Source organism: Sparus aurata, chromosome 23, assembly GCF_900880675.1.
Source record: "Sparus aurata chromosome 23, fSpaAur1.1, whole genome shotgun sequence".
NCBI lineage: Eukaryota > Metazoa > Chordata > Actinopteri > Spariformes > Sparidae > Sparus > Sparus aurata.
Genome location: NC_044209.1, coordinates 17,188,232 through 17,208,747, shown reverse-complemented (window position 1 = coordinate 17,208,747; position 20,516 = coordinate 17,188,232). Strand labels below are relative to the sequence as shown.

Sequence of the window (20,516 nt, the reverse complement as noted above, 5' to 3'; positions counted from 1 at the left end):
AATGCCAGAGCTCTATCACTAGGGGGCACACTGTCTTTTCACAAACTTCAGTAGCTATTGTGCAGCAGAGCTTGGCATTAGTCTAGAGAGAAAACAAGTGTTAAGCCAAGAAGAGATGCTCAGAGCGTTAAAGAAGAAGCCAGGGCTTGTGAGGAGGTAGGAGAGCTGAGGGACTTCCAGTCTGCAAGAAACTTGAGCAAATGTTATTATTTTGCAATAGAGTATTGAGAGCACACACACTGGAAAAAAAAGCCTGTTATATGTATCTTGAGTTCAGGGTGTCAGTTGAGATTGTAACCACATTTTCCGGAGGCAGTCTGATGCTAAACTAAACTTCCACACAGCCCTGAACAACTTGATTCAAAACACTGCACAGTGCCTTTTTGTTTGAATGTGTTCACACAGTCATTGATGGGGGAAATCCCTGCTTGTAAACTGAGCCACTGACTGGCACATAAACACAGCGGGAGCTCCAGGGAGGCAGTAGTGGAAATGTGACAAACACAAACATTAGCCTCCCTGAACACGGACGAGCACATTATACATGCCCAGAAAACAACCATTAGGGCCGGCCGAGGGAGAGAAAGAGGGAGAGCGGAAAAAGTGGTGCGATGTAATAACTAGGTGGACACCTGGAGCCGAGCGAGATACACCTGGTTTCATTGGCCTGGGCACGCTCCGGGGGCCTCGTTACTCAGTGTGTGCATCTGTCCACTGCTGGATACATCAATTACACACACAACTTCACTCCACTTTAAGGAGCCATAACAAGCGACGGATTCCTATCGTGTGGGAGAGCCCAACCCCGACAGACACTAATGTTACCACGGCAACAGGAAAACAAACACTGCAGACGCATGGGATGCAGACCCCTCACACTCAGGTAAAGTTTGCTATCCGCCTTTCTTCTCCTTTCCTCATCTGTCGTTCAGTAAAGCGGGGAGCGGCACGTAGCTGTCATTCACGACAAAGGGTAGCATTGCTGATGTATGGCGGCACGTTTGTGTATTCAGCAGAACACCAGTCGAGAAGTCACAAGCCTGCTTGTAAATATGCCTAATGCTAATTCACTGTCAGCCCCCTCTTTATGCTTTTCTTTCTCTCTGCTGGAGCCATCGTAACCAATTTGCTACAGGCCTGCAGATGTTGTGATGCCCCTGTCACCATGACAAACCACAGCCGCGCTCAGCTGTGTGTGGTGTGTGTGGTATGTGTGATGATGGAGATTTGTTAATCCTCTATGGAATACCCCTTTAAATAGAAACCAATATGCAAACACCCCATTTAAGCAACACAAGGCACCTCAGAACACGGCGGCTTCTCTAACCACTGGCTCGCCTTTCATCTTCCCTTGAAACCTTGACATCATCTTCAGTTTATGACCAATATTTTTATTTTTCGCTGAGCATCTGTCATTTATTTTTGCAAGCTGTCTTTTCCCCCGACCGAAATAAAGAAAAGAAAACAGCAACTTGAAAGAGCCGGCGAGGTTAAGTTGTGCAGGAGTATCATATATCAGCTTCCAGATCTTCAGCATGTTCCCCCGAACTCCCCACGGGGCCATGCCGTTCCCCCTGCCTCTGTTCACTTTGAAGATTATTTATATTTCATTTCTTACAGGCTTCATTTTGTCCAAGGCAAACTTAGCTTTTTCTTTCTCTCTGCCTATGCTCAAAGTGGCACATAACTCTCTCCAGTTGGATCCAAACACACATATCTTTAGAGTTCTTAAGATGCCTTATTTTTAAAAAGTCAAATAAAATATGCACTTGCTATTTGTCTTCATAGTTAGTGCGTCTGCTGGCAATGAAGCCATTATCAAATACAAGTAAATCAGCCCTGTATGAAGGATTTGAGGGCCCACCAACACTTTGGATTAAGCAAATGTATGGTGAGTGAGTGCATAATATTCTAGGTTAGCGTTTCAGCACAGCGAGAAAGAGGGATGCAGGTGCTCCTGTCTCGAGTGGTGTTATTTACAGCTACATGGTGCTCTGGCCCCGCTCCCCTGCTATGAACCCTGCCTGTTGTTAGAGAATTTTGCAGGTGCCTTGTCTGGTTGAGCTCTCGAATCACAACGCTCTGTGCTTTGATAGAGATAGATAGACGGAGAGGAAGCAGAGGTCTGCCTCCATCTGTGCGACAACGTGTGACCGTCCCGTCCTGTTAGTTCTCTCTCTGTGGTTGACCCCTGCCGGATAGCGATGAAGGAGGACAGACGGGGGTCAGCTTCCCTCCCCATTTATCACCGGCCTTGACCAGGCAGGCTTTCAAATTTCAGGGATTCTTTCAACGCAGTAGCTGGACCACAGTCGGCGCTACACATGGCCATAAAAAAAACAAAGGCTATGTGCTGCCTCGTCTGGCCAGAGGGGTCAGAGTAGCCATGCAGGGGTCACGTGAAATTAGTGGATTTTTGTTATTATTATCCCAGGAAGGAAATTCTTGCAGGCCTCACTGGGAGGGGGACGGGGTCAGGGGTATAGGTGAGTCAGTAGTGCGGCAGGATCAGAAAATAGCCCTCTGCCAGACAACTGTTATTTTGATTCTGAAAGGGAAACATATTTGGTGCAAGAGGAAAGGAAGCGGGGAAGAGTCTGCTCCGGACTTGATGGGATTTTTCCACCAGCGGAAGGTTATTTGTAGAGAAACTGAAAAGACTTTTTTTTCATAATCACTTCTGCTATGTAAAAAAGAAAAAACATACTTGCAGCGTTGAGTTCACAGTTGTGTGTGAGCGCAGCCATTCTGATCATCGACTTGAAATATTAGATTTGAAAAACACCATGTGGCTGGACTGTCACTTCAGTAAGTGTCAATCACTCAACAGCAAACCCGCTGAACTCCCCATGTACAGTAGTGCTATTGAAGACTCTTAAAGACGCCTCAACTAAAGCCCTTTCAAGAGACATGGCATCTTATCACGAAACCTGTTTCCATAAGGGACAAAATGGCACGAAATATACAGTGTGCCTGCCGTGCTGTCACTGCCAAAAATAAGAGCATTGAGGTAGACCGGGGAGAGGAGAAAATGACCTTCTACGACACTGCCAAGATCACCTAACAAGACTGGAAAAGAAAAACAGCTGGTGCACACAGATCAGGAAGGAAAATCAAGACATGGCAACATATGAGGGCAGAGAAAATCTGGCAGAGCTGTCATCAAAACAAGTCTGACTTCAATGTTTTAATTGAAACAGCGACGCTTTTCCCTCACGGAGGAGCAGCTGTTTAACTTGAAGCTACTGAGTTAGCAGCAGTAGAAGGATGTGGTTGTACTGGGTTTTAATGGAGTCGGTGGCAAAGAGAGGTAAATAAGCTAAAAACAACCACAACCAAATCCAGGCATCTCTCTGCTGACCTGTTGATATTCCTGGCAGACGTCAGGCTGGGCCAGCGTGTTGGCGATCTCTTCGAGATGTGGCTTAAGGAGGGCACTGGGGCAACCTCCCAACACTGCAGCCAGCATCATGAGAGGAGCCCAGGGGCGAGAGGAAGATGAGGACGTCATCACATGATCCAGCAGTAGTTTGAGGAAGGCGACAGGAGGGACAAAGGTCCCTAACAGTTTAGCAGCTGCCAGGCACTAGATTTGGATAAAGGGAGAAAAGGGGGAAGAGGGTGTAGAGAGAAACAGAGATATTAGGGAGACTACAGGAGGATGAGAACAACAGGAAGTGCTTTTTTCAATCTGCCACACATTAAAGATCTAAAGAAACAGGTGCATCCCAAGTCCTGGAGCCCTGCTCGGCCTAGTCACGCGGAGGCCAGTCACTGAAAACGCTGATGCAATGTGTCCTTGAATTAATTTGTTGGGTAACAACTGAAATATCACAAAACAATTCAATTCTCAATTCCATACCTGATATATAAAAAAGGAAATACAGTATGACAAAATCCATCTTATCTGATGATCAAACTCTCTGAGACTCACGTTGTTGACCACATCCCTCTCTGTGTCAGTGCAGGCCCGGTAGAGGGCGGCCAGGAGGGGCTGCAGATGCTGGGTGTTGTAGTCCTCGGCATGGAGCAGGAGCACAGACAGCAGCTGAGACGCTCTGACCCGTGTGGGCACTAGCCAGTCGGTCACGTCATGAGAAATGGCTGGCACCAGTCTGCCCAAGTTTCTCACTACCAGCTCTCTGCAGCCAAGCCCTGGACGCTCCACTGGAGGAGAAAACGAAGAACATTTAACTTGCATACTCTTCCATTGTAACGATATCAGATATCACAGCTCTTTCAGTTGATTAATTACTTTGCTGAAGTAGGTGATTTTCAATAAAGGCATCTGAACAACATAGGTATAGCTAGAGAGCACCCGGCACAATGTGTCTGAAAGTTAAAAATGTTTTAATCTCCAGCTCCATTACACCTTTGTAGGGCTCCAACTACTTTCATCGCTCTCACCTGTACTGTAATGAACTATCTGCATCTACCGAACAATAAATATTCCCTATTTATAGCTTTTTAAATGTCTTGTGACAGGTTCCAACTCATCACATTTTTTACAATTAAGATTTCCTCACAAGGGACTTGTCAGAGCAAGTGAAATACGTTCTCAACTACATTTCAAATCCACCGTCCCTCTCTGTTTCTCTGCCCCACCTTATTCTTCTTGTCCTATAGGCACACTAATGAGAGAGGAAGACAGGACTAAAGGAAGACAGAGATAAATCAGAGAAACACAGCAGGACAAGACAAAACAAGCCCCGTCTCTGGTTGTGTTTCACCGCCTGACAGTGACCTCTTCACACTGGGAGGCCCGGCAGATTTATGATGGCAGGTAAGAGAAAGACAAAGAGAGAGAGAGAAAGAGAGTGAGAGAGAGAGAACCCTCTTCCTGTCCTTTCCTGTCCCTAGGCATAGCCTGTACTCATCCACACGGTCACATGTGTAGCTATGGGACACCTATAAGAGCTTCAACCAAAAGCACAGGAACTGTACCTCTGACACACTTAGCCTGGCTCACTATGGGTGACCATGTTCAGGTTCACTCTTCCAGCCCCAAGGCAGACACTTATTTTTCCAAGCCAGTGCCTGCCCTGACAACTAAGCTGTCACACTCAACATCATTTTTTTACTGTATGTTTTAACCCTGGACAGCTGTAATAAAAAGAGATTATTTAATGGAGCACAGCGTACTGATTATATTTACACTGAGAATGTACATTTGACCTATAAGGCATGGGGAGGGATGAGTGACGCATGCACACTTGGAAACTTTCCTCTATCGAAACTCTAAAATTTAGACACCATTACCAATATTTCATCTAAATGAATCCTAAAACAATGAAATAATCTTACAGGATGTAGGAAAGACTGAGCTGATTTGCACCTGATCTTAAGATGGAATATGCCAAGTTTATTTATTAAATCTATCTATTTATCAGCCAGGTTCAACGTAGTTTCTTCCACACTGCTATGTTCAAAAATAGCAACAATGAATGCTACCATCCTATGGTGCACTCTCTTAACTCTCCTACAGGGGTGTGTGAATCATATGTTGTTCCTTGGGTGCCAGAAAGATCCAAGCTTTTGTGGGATTTGTGTATATATCTCAGGTTAGCAGATTATGTTTTAAAGCATTTCTGCTTCAAAGTGGCACTTTAAAGGCTAAAAATGTTTTCTCAAAAAGTTCTTCTGTTTAACATTCGAAAATCTGCATCTAACAAATGGCTAGTAGTTAGAAGATTAACTGGGAATAATTTTCAGTTTGTTGCGTGGAAGCTTGCTGCTATTGCTCTGTGAATGGGTGAATGAGGAGTATGTTGTAAAGTGCTTTGGTAAGATCACTCCATAAATCCAGTCCATATAAAATGAAACAAATGGAGGACAATGCATTTCTTTGGGTGAGTAGTAATTTCAGATACACAATGTATTTAATGCTACAGTACTGGTGGATTTCCCCATAGCCCATTGTGCATCGGAAGTGAAATTACAATGCAAACAGCGTTACGCTACATTGCTGCCAGAGATTATGACAAAGCAAGATTGGAAAGGAACAGAAATGATTTAAGAGGCACTGGATTCATGATAGTATCTTGTTTCTATTAGTAACACTATATTAATATCTTTTTTTTTTTTTTTAAATATCACAGTTATTCTCAATACTAGTAATGGATAAAATGAGTCATTTGAGGATGTCATTTGGGCTTTAGGAAATACTGATCGACAAGTTTTAGCATTTTCTGATGTCTGATAGGCCAAACAACTAATCGATTATTTGAGACAATAATTGCCAATGAAAATAATCGTTAATTGCAGCACTAGAGCAAATTCTCTTGATTTGAGTGTGATACTTTAAGACCTTGAGGTACAAGAGTCCAGACCCATAAAAAAATGAGGAACTTTTGGAGCCATTAGATAAAGAGGTAAAAATTAAATGGCACATTTAGGGCCCTATGAAATCCGTTTTATTTTTTCCCAAATTCCGTTTTATTTTTTCCCAAATTCCGTTTTTTCCGTTTTAATTTTTGGGAATTCCGTTTTTTCCATTTTAATTTTTGGGAATCCTGATTTACTCTTATTATACTACTAAAAACAGTGTGTTTTCAATGTAAATAACTCAAATGTACACAAATTAAATAGAAATTACCTTAAATTAATTGAGGGGACAAACATATTTCCTCAATACTGTACCGTACAGTACAGTAAAGTGCATCAAAAATATTTTGACTTCATCATGTCTTCATACAGTAGTATATTTTGTGTTTTTATGGGTTTCATTGAATAAAAACATGGTCAGCTCTCAGGCAGATCAAGAAAAGCCTCCCAGCCCAGGCAGAGTCAGCTAAGAAGGCTGTGGCTAACGGGGCTAGCTAGCTAACAGCAGCTACTGTTAGCAGCAGTTAACAGTCACTCTGGTATTATATGCAAATAATATGAATCGGACAGTGGCTAACTCTGACGCATTACACCTTTAATTATGATTTCTCAGTTCTGCTTCTTTGCAAAACAACAGTTCACCTGACACATACAAGTCGTTCGGGAACTGCTCGGCTCTGTACTGAGGGGTAAATGTCAAGTTTCTCAGCTTTTTCGCCGACGAAGACGGAGCCGCTGGCAGCCACTTCGCCATGCTTGCAATGTTTTGACGGGAGAGCTCAGTCTGTGGGGACGGGGGCGGCGGCGACTTGTTGTGCCACCCAGATTTGGTTCCCCCCGTGCAGTTTTCCCCAGACAAAAGTTCCTCTTCCACACGAGAACAACATTTCAGTGAAATTATGTCAAATTCCGCGATATTCCGTGTTAAAAAGTAGATTCCGTTTTAATCGGCCAATTCCGCGATTCCGTCCGCAATTCCGTGATCGCGGAAATCATAGGGCCCTACACATTGAGCATTGATGCCAGCATTGCACAGTGCACACAGAATACTAACCACACTTCTCTTTGAAACTGCTAAAGCTAATAGTGTCATAACCAAATCAAACCACTCGGTAGAAGAAAACAATCCCAGCTGTGACTGACCTCCTGGTGGGTAGAAGGGAGGTGGGGTGAGGAGAAAGTCCATCTTGTCCTTGATGTCTTCCTCATTCTCCTTCTCCCACTGGGCACCTACCTGCTTCCATAAATCAGCTGCTAACAGTCTACAGGAGAATGATATTATTGTTATTATTGACATCATCATCATCATCATTATCATTACCACAATATCATGCCTTTTAGTTCACATGTATGTTTCAAAAATCAAGGTGATGTTTCCATTGTGAGAAATCTGAGAAAATATGAACATCCAAATCTGACAAACATATAGTATGTGATATGCTATTGTGTTTGATTGAATTATGAAGCAGAGAGCAAAATATGCCATGTCCACTTTTACCTTATTTCTGGGATCTCATCAGTGACATTGCTCAGCAGGAGTGGGATGAGTTTGTGGAAATAGGAGTATCTGTCTCTCATGTGAAGTAGCCAATCACCAACAACAACAGTCACAGCTTTTCTCACCTGGAACACAAGAGAGCAAGATAGAGAAAGCAGAACTGAGCCTGTTTCATGCAAAAAGAAAGAATATCATTTGATTTTGAGGACAAGGGTAGGCCCTGGAAGCCCTGGAATAAGCAGTAACCTGTGGTGAGTCGTCGAACAGTCTCTGTGCCAGGTGAGACAGTACGTCATCCACATTTTTCCCAGTGCCGTGCTGAATGACAGCCCCGGTGGCTTCAATGACGGACACTCGTACCCGGGAGTGCTGATGAGCAATCGTCTGCATGAGAGGCTTGACCAGACTGTCAGCCTGCATGTGAAAGTGCTCTGTAGAGAAAGAGGGGAAATGCACTTCAGTCCATTCAGTTCAATTACTGTAGAGCTGGGTGTCACATAGATAAAAGGACACCTATTGCGCTTTTTCTACTTTTCCTTTTCCTCCAGTGTGTTGTATGGGTTTATGCATTTAAAAGCCCGTAGTCCACTACACGTCAAAAGAAGCTCCTCTTTGCCACAGAAAAACACTGGTCCTTAAACACCTTGCCAGTAGTTGACATCACATTAGGTCACCATGTCATACATTTGCATACTTTAAGCCAATATTGACACTAGAAGAGGAGTCATCTGCAGGCTGAAAACCCTTTAGAGCTGACCAGACACACGGTGAGCATCTCATCTTGGGCAAGCCACATACTGTACAAAGACATGACTGGAGCCAAGTACATTATTTAAGCATCAGTCAATTGACAGGCAATTAATTACTAAACCAGCAGTCCCATCCATCTTAGAGGTTACAACACATTCCTCTTTTACCTCATCAGGCATCTGCAAATTATTCAGCTAGACTGAGGAGACCCAAAATGGTTGACCTTTCATAAATCATAGACATTTGCAGTTGGTGACTGTAGGTCAAACGCTGATTGCTGGCAAGGATGAGAACTACTGGAGTGTTTGATTAATGGGAACAATATTTGAGAGATTAACTGACTGTTGAAATGTATTGTCTGGAGACAGATGAAGGAAGGAAAACTACTGGGATTAATTCAAACATTCTTCTTTATAAATAATGCTGTTCTATTTTTTTTAGGGCAGACACAATACCTTCATGTATCCCTGAAATAACACCGCGTCGTCATGACCCTCTTTAGTGGAAAGTGGGGGCAGGCAGGAAAGCGAGCTTTTCTATCGCAAACATGTCTGCCCGCCTCGAAACCATGGCAACAGACTTCCATCTACAACGACAACACAACTTTTCACGAACCTGGCACACTCTTAGCAAAGTTTACTGTGCATTTGCAGCTTTCTCTTTTGACATCTGGGAATGGATCGACGATGGTTCTCTGCAGTATGTTCATCATTTCGTTCATATACGGCGCTAAATGCTTCCCGCACACCTCCACCGCCAGAGTCAACATCTCCAATGCCGACAGCCGAAGCTCCTCCGCCGGCTCCAGGATGTCTTTCTCTCCGAGCCTCTGTGCCAGACAGGGCATGAGATAAGGCAGTGACTCCTCTGGTTTGGGAACGCAACGGATAAACTCTGTTAATGTCGCTATGGCGGTTTCTCTGCATCTTTCCATCGGGTCTGACAGACATTTGAGGAGAGGCTTGAGGAGGGCGGAGAAAACCTCCTGTAAGACGCCGCTGGAAAGTCCTTTATCCACGGTCTCCCTCTTTATCAGCTCCAGAGCTCTCTTTCTCGTCGACTTGTTGTCTTCGTTTAGACAGTTTAAATGTCGGGCGAGTCCTCTCAAAACTTCAGAGGAAGCATGTTGGTCTCCAGCCGCCATCGCTGCCATCTTGACAGTCGTTATGGCGACCCGCAGCTGCACGACAAACAAACTGCTGCTTTACGATAGCTTCCGGTTCAAAATCTCAAACTTTATTCACATTAACAAACTTGAATCTGGCTTCAAGCACTGTCCTGTCAGTGTTCCCATTTGAGTTTACCGATCGAAAACAAAACGAGCTTTACATCAAAAATCTTTAAATCAGAGTACAGTACAACATACAGACCATTAAAGGTTTATTACTGTAAATTCTCTTCTGACATCTAAACAAGTTTGGATTATCAACTGAGAAACTGACCCATGTCTGAGGATCCTCCCACAAGATTTTAAAGGTGCACTATGTAGTTTTAGGGTAATACATGTTTAATCAGAACAGAAAGCCCTTCATTGACGGATTTTTATGCCTGTATCTGCCCATAGCTCATTTTGTCCCTGTACGTACTCTGGCTACACAGCAGTAATGAAAAATGCAAATTCTATCACATGTGTCTAAGACAAAAAAATGTGACTTAACGTTAACATATGCTTTTTTTCAGGCAATAATTGTATTTAAAGTCACTAGTAGAATATGTTCACATGATTTAATGTTCACATAATGCACCTAATCTCTGAGATGCTAAGTTTTAGCTTCTGTCACCTTCCAAATACTGAGTCTACTCTGATTGGTCAGCTCACACATGCCAGAGCCAGTACCACTCACTGTGTTTCCAGTAAGCTCTGTCTTGTTTCCAACTTACTTTTAATTTCACTTCTAGCATCAATATAGGCATAAATTATGCAAATGTGTGACATGGTGACACAGTGGGATGTCAAGAAGTCACAGAATTAAAGGCAAGGCTACTGACGAGGTTGTCTGTAACAGCTTTTCTATGCTAAACAGAACTTTTTAACATAGCTAACACTTTATAAAATAATCATCAATAAATGGTTAATGTTATAAAACTGGTACAAGTATATTTTAAGGTATCAAGGTCATGACCTCAGTGTCTGCGATGGTGTGTACGGCCCTGAATGTACTGGTTGAATTAATAATAAAGTTTGACTTTTTTGAGCAATGGTGGGGGAGTTGAAGCTCTCGAATTCTTGGGTTAGACGTAGTTAATGACGTATTTCTAAAACCCTGGGACCAACATCTGCGTCACTTTCAGGATTTCTCTTTCTCTGCATTATGCATATGCCTCCAGTCTAATAGCGAATAGAAAATCGAAACACACAACGATCTCCACTTTTTCATTTTAGGGTGGATGTTTCCTTTAAAGCCGTTTCTTACCTGCAAATGGCCGGCGCGTGCCTGCTGCCGTTGCGGTCGGGAGGCTGACAGATTGACGTCATCGGGACTGACGCAGAGCGGAGCCGAGGCAGCAGAGAGGCAGCGCAGCAGCAGCGGCAGCATCGGCGGCAGCATCCCATCAGACAAACGGCACCTCACCATTCTGCCACCAAAAGGCGAGGTGTTTTCTCACTGAGCATCCTCCGCAAATAACGGTAGGGACACCAGCAAGAGCACCGACCGCACCGTGCTTTTATGAAGAAATCGCACACAAGATAACAATTTAGACCAGGCCCCTCGATTCACGACGCAGTAATTTCCCCTTCGCTGGTGTTTGGTTGTCATTGTAAGGTTAGCAAAGCTAGCAGGGTTAGCTGTCTTTTGAATGCTAGTGAACAGGTGCCGAGTGTCATCACTAGCAAGACAGTAAACCATGGCTAAATTGTCAAGTGTGGGCACTGCTTTGTTTAATTGCTGCGGAGAAACTGCTCTCAGTAGATGTCATGTCCTAAATTCACGACTGCTTTTGATTTATTATGCAGTAAAAAAACAAAACAAATCGTAGACGTGATTTCCCCCTTTGAGGAAGTGATCCGGGGCAGTTAACAGTTAGCTACACCTGCTCAGCTTCCTGTCTTGCTACTGTATGAGACACACTGCTGTTATTTTGACACAACTGTAGCCTGACATAATCATAGCTGTTGTCTGTTGCCATACACTGCTATATAATTTGCTTTGCCTCCACCTGCTCAAGTGTTTACATTCACAGATAACATGTCCATTAAAGCACCATTTGCCAAAACGTTCATGTTCAGCTGTCTTCATCCACAAAGAAGCCTACTAAGGGCATGCGTGATCATGCTTTAGTAGTGCATTTATTCTGTGTGTACCCTTATTAAATGTAAATGTTCAATACTGTTCACCCTCTGTCACCTGCTTGTAATCAAAGACCCAAATAGGACGTATGCATATTTGTCCGTGGATCCTGGGATTTGATATTGTCATTTGCTTAGATATGAATCTGTATCTCTAGTTTTTGTCTGAACCGTACAGTTAAGTAGCTCACACACCAAGGTATCTAAACACACTGATGCAAAAATCCCCAAAATGCATTGTTGTCATAAAGCAGACCTGCTCATTGCCCACGATGGCAGATGTTAAAATGCCCATCAGCCCATCAATTCATACTGACATATCAGAGCTCCAGACTAACTTTTTGCAATGGTTACACTGGTGTGCTTAACACTTTCATTCAGGAGCACCGGGATATAATTGAGGTGCAAGACATTAGCACATTATATGAATGATCGTTAACAGGAATACAGGAGCAGATAACATGTTAAATCAGCAGCACACGACAAGAAATGTAAGTAACAAAAATATCTGTGAACTTTTTTCTTTATCTGACCTGTTGAATATGGGGTGCAGTGTGTGTGTGATGTTAAATCACACTTATGGTGTATATCATCATATTGCCCAATACTATGATTACAAATTACAAGTTATCTACAAGACAATCTTTCATCTTCAACTGGGAAAGGTAGCATACACTTACAGCAATTACCTTCATCATACACTGTCTGCCTAGGGATAACAGGTCATGTCAGGAACTATTTACAACATAGTGTAAATTGTTCACTCACCTCCTTCCCAAGATCCATTGCTCCTTTATTCTCCATCCTACTTTCCACTAATCACATTTTGCATTGTGCCCCTCCTTTCTGTTTTCCTCAACCATCTCCCCCCCCCGCCACCCTGCTCTATCCCCTTGTCTACTCCACTCTCCCTCCCCTCCTCTCATGATCCACCCTGTTTTTTCCCCACTGCCACAGAGATAAAAGATAAGATGGCCACCTCCTCCTCCTCCACTCTGGAAGAAGACGAGAGTTTGAAGGGCTGTGAAATTTTCGTGCAGAAGCACAACATCCAGCAGATCCTCAAAGAGTGCATTGTGAACCTCTGCATTGCTAAGCCTGAGCGTCCTATGAAGTTCCTGCGGGAGCATTTTGAAAAGCTGGAGAAGGTTGGTGATGACAAAAGTTTTTTGTTCGTGTGATTTCGGTTTCTTGGTGTGAGGCTCATAATTTGGAGCTCTGTGTTGCCTGAAATCTTGTGTGGTGAGCCTGATGTTTTTTCAAACAGAATATGGTTTGACATGAATGTTCATTGCAGTGTGTGGCCGTCATCAAGCCGTGAATTCTTGTGAGATTTCTCTGTTATTAATCTTTTCTCACCATGCAGCTCAATATACCCTCTGCAACGGAAATAGTCTGTGAATGAGCAGTTATGCAGCCTCATTTACAAGGTGGATTGCTTTTTTTTTTGTTGTGGATACTTGTTTGTGCAAAAATACCCATCTCATCGAGTTTCTTTGTTGGTTACAGTGCATCTTCTCAACTGATTTTTGTAAGAGCATTGCATATGAGCAGGAAAGAGCCACAGTTAGCCACTGTGTTAGAAAAAAAACAGACTGTTATAATAGACTTTTCATTTTTCTGCCTATAATAGGAGAACCCATTTGGGAATGTGAGTGGAACACCTATAAAAGGCCAGTGTCTTGTTTGCAGGCTTTGGGAACAGACTGTGTCTGCCTGACTGTCTGTCTGTCTGTAGGCAGAGAGGAACAAGAGGTGACACATTCATTACAAGATAAAAGCTGCAGAAAGCAAGGTAGAAAGATCATAACTAGAAAACAGGGGCGGCCTCTGTAGCTCACTCCCTGTGGCACACAAGTAACGTGACTACTCACGGTAGCTGTGTGTTTCTTTTCAGCTAATGTGATCCCAACTCTACAGTGGAAAGATGCTTTCTGCGTGAAAAGATAAATAAATTACGGCGAACCGTACTGTAGATTCAAAGACATGCGCAAACTCAACTAAGATCGTCAGGGCTCGTCAGGGCTTTTCAACCCTTTTTGATGTATCACAGGAAATACAGATGAATTGTTATTATGCTTAATATGCGAGTGAGGTTGTCTCCAAATAAGGGTGTCCCAGAATGTTCCTACCCAACGTTTGTCTCTGGTCAAGCAGAGACGCAGATGGGTGGTTTGCTCATGAGTGGATCACAGGATTTGCTTGTTTACAACAATGGGCTCTACTCTTGCACTTCTGCACAAATAAGTCATGAAGGTGTATGAGGTGGAGATGTAGCCTGGGGAGAGTTAAACCCTCTGTAAGAGGGCTCCAACAAGAGAAGTGATTGTGAGGCAACATCAGATTCGACTGGGCTGAGGTTTACCATCATGATGCTTCCAGGAGGATCTCCATCCTCAGCTGCAGTGATGTGTGCGAGTCTGTTAGCATGTGACGGTCATCTGATTTGATCCAGATTAATAATTGTGTAAATACAAGTTATGCTGTGCCCTGGATCTATTCATCCATGCAGACAAGTCAGAATCATTCTGCACTTACTAACATTCTGCACCTACTACATATTTAGCCTAGACTTTAGGATAGAAAATACATAAAGGTCAGACTGTCCTTTACACTTGTTGATGTGTTTGCATCTGGCTGCCATCAGAATCTGGAGCAGTGGCCCTCACAGCGCCCTGTGGTCAAGGTGACAGACTGTCAAAATGAGCAGCAAGGCATTGAAAGTGGAGCTACTGCTGCTGTTAGACTGTAATGCTGCATAGTGAGAGCGGCGGCATGAATACTAATGGAGGTGATAGAGCTCAGCAGAAGCCTACAGTAGCCAGTTGTGTGTGATTCATCATCATTCTTTAAAATAAAATACAGCAGACGTTCCTTGAAGTGTATGTCATGACCATAACAAACGAGCCTCGAAGGTTTTTTGTCGCGATCAAAACCCTCTCTGATAAGACAATGCATGATGTATTGCTTGAAAAATAGGTTTGAATTTTGCAGTGTGCTCAAAGTCTTATCAAGAAGGGAACACCAAGAAGAATTGATATAGGGGAATTATTTCATAATCAGAATAGCTAGCGTGGACATGGCTCCAGGGCGTGATTGTTTTGGTCGCACAAGTGACCAAAGATTTGCCAAATTCAACAAAAAATGTTCATTGGTTGGTGCGGTGCATCATAAATTTAGCTGCTCTGATTTTAAAAAAGGAAGAAAAAGAAAGCTAGAATTTTACTCTGCCAAACCTCCACACTTTAGAAACAGCTCTACAGTATATATTGTTAAGACTGAGTTTGAACTTTTTACTATAATACCCTGATAGTATTTAAGGTTGATTTATTTATTTGAGTAACATAAAAGTCAGCACTTTGTATTTTATCTGCTCCTGTTTTCCTGTTTACAATCATTCACAGTCCATAATGTGTTAAGAAATTGAATTAAAATGTAAAACTGGATGCACCTAAATTATGTGCTTGTGGACCTAAATGAAAAAGCTTGGTGCACCAGTGCCAGCAGTGTTAAAAGGTAGTCTCGAGCCCTGATAGATAAATTGACTGTACCACACATGGGCAACTAACTGGGTTGATTCTGCAGTTACGCAATTGCTGCTTCATGTAACATTTAATCAACTCCATCTACCGCTGCCCCCACCTGTAGGCTCTGATCAGTGTCCTCTGAGTGGCAAAGGACAATTTCTGTCCCCTTGTGTTGGCTAGGCGTCTGCTTTAGCACACATCAAACACAATCATTGAAAAAGCAATAGTCTGACTGCTTACATTAATACAAAATGTATAGCTTCACATAGTAATGTCTGTTTACATAAAAGGAAATGTTATTTGACTATCCAGACAAAATGAGGTTTGGAGTTGCCGTGAAAAAAATAGCAAATAGCAAGTACACATCCGACACTTGTAATGATTTCACTTCATTTTACTAGTTTAATGTGTAGAAAAGCACACAAGTTCTTGTACCTATTTTGCTACAGCCCGGTGCAATGTTATGGCACCCACATCCTCCTATGTCATCAAAAAGGTGGTCAGTAAAATCACTGAAGAGTATACGAGTAGTTGCAGGCTCTCAAACCTCAAAGGTCAACAGTTGCCCAACATTATTCCAGTCTAGCCTTCCAAATCTGTGTTTGTGCTGTGAGGTCAGTCATTCTTGGAATTGAAACAGGTCATGTATGCTTCTGTGGTGTCCCAGTTATTTAAGAGGCTTATTGTGCTCCTCTCCCCCTGCGCAGGGTAACTGTGGGGACAATATTTGGTTCAACAAGCCATGTACAGTACATTTAATCTGGATTTCCTCCTCCTCCCTTATTTTCTAAAATTTGTTCTGTTACTTTTAAGCTTTATCCCTGTTCTCTGGCTCAAAATATTAATCTTATTGTCATACAATCCATAAAATGTTGTGTTTCTCAGTGTCAGATATTGTTTCATGGAGCTCTGGCTGTCAACACGAAGAGATTTGACACTTATGTGTTCTTTTTCTCGTGTATTTTTTACCCCTACGTATTTGTCTGCGTTTCTCTTTCTTCTTTTCTCTCCCAGCCATTTTCGTCAGCACTCATCGCCCACTAGAGGCGGTAACCTTGGCAACAGTACTGGACAGATAGATTGTAGTCTATCCTCTGTTCAATGAGTCTCTTTATTCTCGAAGTTTATTCCAGCTCTACTCTCATGTTTTCAGATTTTGCCAATGAGATCACTGGGGTATTCTTCTGCCAGACCTAACCTCATTTCATATCTGCACAGAGGATCAGTTTCATACGGCATTCACAGTCTTATCTGGAAAATCTCTTTCTCCGTCTCTGAATCACACGCTCTCACAGTCTTGTTCTTTGATGTTATGTTTTCCCCCTACATATGAATGTCTTTTTCTTTCTTTCTTTCTTTCTTTCTTTCTTTCTTTCTTTCTTTCTTTCTACACACTAGTAGATGCACACTCACACTATGGAGCACGCTAAATCATCAGTCTGTCTAGTTTGTTTTTTAACTTTTGTTTCTTTATGATAACACATCATTGGTCCTCAGCCGGTGCTGTGAATGGGAAAATAACGGGCGTCCCACTCCCTTTCATCGTGCCTATTTATGCAGGGTAATGATGCCTTTCATCACTACTGCAGTAGCTTCAGATGGGTGTTCTCGTCTCCCCGTCTCTATCAGCTGAGCTCAGTGTGTAATTGCTCAAGGCTGAACTTTAATTTTTGGCACACTCCAGTTCTAGAGTACAACGTTTCCCCAGTTGAGTTTTTAAAGTACTCTCTCAGGACTGTCTTTCAACAGATGTTTCCTATTTGTTAGTGTGTTTGTTAAGGTTGTACCTAATTCTAAACCAATGCTTAATCGTGTAGCATTTGCTGCCAGTGGAGCCTGGTGATCCAAACTATTCTTCATAACTCTACTGTGCTGGTAAAATTTGAAGCACTAAATCAAGCTTATATTTGTTTTGTATTAATACAAAATCGTCATGTAGGAGATTATAGGTAATGTACAGCTGTACAACGAGAAACATCATGGAATGAATTTCTAACACACAAAGTTCATTATGGCAGTTCATTTTGACCACAATCATGGGTAATAAGCCATTTTTCCAGCAGAACTCTGTTTTAGACGGACAAATATTTGTTGCATTAACCCAGAAGTTAAGACTTTCTCTCATCAGTCTGCATCGTCCCAGATCTATCCCAACATAAGTGCCAGGACTGAATGTGAGTGTGAATTCTATATGTCACTCAGTATATCAAGTGGGCAGCTGCCACCGCAGATGTTTTATTGAATCATTACGTCTTCACAAGGCCTGAAAATGTTTTATCGCTGCCAACATTGCTGTTGTTGCCTGGCCAATTTTATGAATATTCCCTTGCAAAGACTTCAAATGTACTTAGATTCCTGGTTCCTTTTGGGACACTTTTTGGACAGAAGATCCTTTACCTCCCGCTCTCCTGATGTTCGTTTTATTTCCGTGTAGGAACATATTTGATCATCACGTCTCTTTCCTCCTCCTGTGATGTTCCCTGAACACTTTGATCTGTATGTAACGTACCACCTGCACCGGCGACCAAATGTTCTTGACAGCCGTCACTCCTCAACTCCATCTGTACAGTATGCGCCTGGTGCGTGAACATGAGTTTGAGCACCATGTTTTGTTGACTACATGCTTTACCTTTTCTGTCATCTCAAATTGATACTTTGGTCCTGATGCAAATGGTCTTTAGTATATACCCCAAGTCTTGAATATTTGCATTCACAGCTGCTAAACTTTTTTTCTGCGTCACAGTGTGTGTATTTGTGTGTGAGTATCTGTGTGTGAGTATCTGCTTGTTATTGTGTTTGCCTGTTGATGTGTGTGGTTATCATGAGAAGAATGCTCCCTGTGTTCCTCACGCTCACAGGGCTGTCATAAGTTTATTTCTCGTGCTTCACTCCCGGCCTTGATTTCAGTTCCTCCCTCTCGTCCCTTATCTTTTCTCCCCCCTTTATGTCCTTAGCAGCCGTGTCAATGCAAGTTTAGTTTCATCCACTTTTTCTTCCCTTAATCTGCCTTTGTTACTAGTATCTTGTCTTTTATGGTTTACATACTTTACTGTCTCCATTTCTCTCCATTGCCTTCAGAATACATTCAAATGAGATTTAATTGTTTACGACTTTAAATTTATTATACACAGTTCATATTGTTTAACTCTCAAGCTCAGATGTACTCAGAAATATTTACTTTAAGGTCCCTGAAAAAGCTCTACTCCCAGTTCTGATGTCCCACAGTTCAGTCCGACCAAAATCCAAAGATATTGAGTTTATGAAGACATAAGACAAAGAAATGTAGTAAATGCGCTAATCACATATGTATTGTACTTAATATTTTTTTTATCTTATTAATGGTATTTTTATTATGTACCATGACTTTCTACGGTGTCACGATTCACATTAAGTCAAAATAGAAAATCGATTGAAATGATAATTTAATTACAATTATCGGAATCAAAAGCAGGAATTCTCAACATTCTCTTAGTATCCTTTTTTCATTCTCCACCATTGCTTACATACCTTTGTAATTAATTACATTTGACCATAGAGATGTTAGAGTGGTCCATTCCCCCAAAATTACAGCAGTTATATCACACTTAATAGCATAAAGCCTGTCTTTGAGAAGATAGAATTTGAAGATATCATTGCAGTTTTCACAGCATAAAAGCAATGATCTGTTGATCTTTACAACTCATGATTTGATAGACTCACAATGGCACAGCCTTGAGTGCTGAAAAAGAAGTTTAGATAAAGAATTGAATTGAAACGTGAATTGTAGTATTCAACTTAATAGTTCTATTTATAAATCCCTGTAACCTTACTCTTTCTCTCATCTTTGCTTTTTTAAACATATGTGCTTGTCAGAACTAACAGCAGAATCAGGACACACTATTTTTATGTGTCTATTTGTGTCTCTACATCTCTTCTGTATGTAGGCCAGTGTTGCAAAGATCATACTGTTGCCCAGCTTTCCTCAACATCATAAAGCATGTTGCGTAAAACAAATGAAAAGCCTGCTGCATCAGCTCTGTTTGTGAAAGGTTCCATCACATTGCATTATGGGAGAATTCCGCAGACGCCCTGTCTGTCAGTCTATCAGTCAATCAGCCACCGTATCCCTGTCCCCTGTAAGATGAGAAGCCTGTCTGTGCTGCCAGCCATTCAGCTTTCAGCAGGACCTATCATAACAAATCTGCCGTGTCTTTAAAGGCCTCTGATTGACAATTTGTCATGAGGGTTTGGTGGTTTGTTGAGTTTGCTAAGAGCATTATTGGAGAATTAGTTGTAGGTTTGGATAATCTTGCGACTCTTGTACTTTTTCCTTTTTCTGCCTTTAACTTTCTCAGTTTCTTCCTCCTGTTTGGTTTAATGACTGTCTCGATCAATCTACTCGTGTGTGCCAGTGGATGTGTGAATACATACAGCATATTAGCAGCACAGGTCTAGAAAAATGAAACACAGCACTACCCATATACACAGGTTTTTAAAGTGTAATTAGTGTCTCCAGCCTCTTGTTTGTCATCACCACCGTGCTGGGAGCAGGGTATTCAGTCAAATCAGCCTGGGGTGCACGCAGTGACCCGAGCCTAAACCTCCTCCCTGGCCCACCCTGGGGCCCCTACAGGTAAATTGGACTCCTGTTTCCCTGGTGGTCCTTCTTTGTCCTCTCTCATCTGCCCGTTGCATCCCTCCTTCTTTCCCAAATTAATCCATGAAAAAAAGAGAAAAGATGTTGTGACAGAGACAGTAAAGAAACTAGACAGGATTTAAGAAAAATATGTTTTCCTGATCAGTTAACCAGTGTTGCATCCAGGCACTGCATTGGTAAATCATTTGTTATTCCAAGTAAATCACATTAAAATCCTAAGGCTGCAACTACTGTATATAACAATTATTTTAAGTCACAGGGTGAGTGCTCATTAATACGCTGTTAAACCCCAATTTGCTCACAAAATTCGAAACTTTTATTTCAGTACAGTATAGTAATATGAAAGTTTGAGAACAACAGACACAAGATTAATGTATCACATGACTCTAGTCTGACTGGAAAGGTATTTATTAGAGGGCAATATATATGTCATATGACATAAAAGGATCAGTCTGCTGAATGTTTATTTTTATGTTAGTGTCCCAGTTTAGC

The 20,516-nt window shown here is 42.2% G+C and overlaps 2 protein-coding genes across 3 annotated transcripts in view; one reads left to right on the top strand and one right to left on the bottom strand.

Moving 5' to 3' along the window:
* Window positions 1-9,764, bottom strand: part of dnaaf5 (dynein axonemal assembly factor 5) — a 28,195-nt gene extending 18,431 nt beyond the window's left edge. The window contains exons 1-6 of the mRNA XM_030407207.1: window positions 9,188-9,764; window positions 8,069-8,253; window positions 7,823-7,947; window positions 7,468-7,586; window positions 3,935-4,167; window positions 3,362-3,586 (exon numbers count right to left, since the gene is read on the bottom strand). Of these exons, the coding sequence (XP_030263067.1) occupies window positions 3,362-3,586; window positions 3,935-4,167; window positions 7,468-7,586; window positions 7,823-7,947; window positions 8,069-8,253; window positions 9,188-9,725 (1,425 nt within the window). The 5' untranslated portion in view covers window positions 9,726-9,764. The remainder of the gene's footprint in view (window positions 1-3,361; window positions 3,587-3,934; window positions 4,168-7,467; window positions 7,587-7,822; window positions 7,948-8,068; window positions 8,254-9,187) is intronic.
* A 1,269-nt stretch (window positions 9,765-11,033) lies between these two features.
* The window catches only part of prkar1b (protein kinase, cAMP-dependent, regulatory, type I, beta), a 70,340-nt gene continuing 60,857 nt past the window's right edge, over window positions 11,034-20,516 (top strand). Inside the window, exons 1-2 of one of the 2 annotated variants that reach the window (XM_030407208.1) lie at window positions 11,038-11,201; window positions 12,819-13,009. In XM_030407208.1, the coding sequence (XP_030263068.1) occupies window positions 12,833-13,009 (177 nt within the window). In that variant the 5' untranslated portion in view covers window positions 11,038-11,201; window positions 12,819-12,832. Of the gene's footprint in view, window positions 11,202-12,818; window positions 13,010-20,516 lie in introns of both variants that reach the window. The other variant, XM_030407211.1, reaches the window with a different exon arrangement.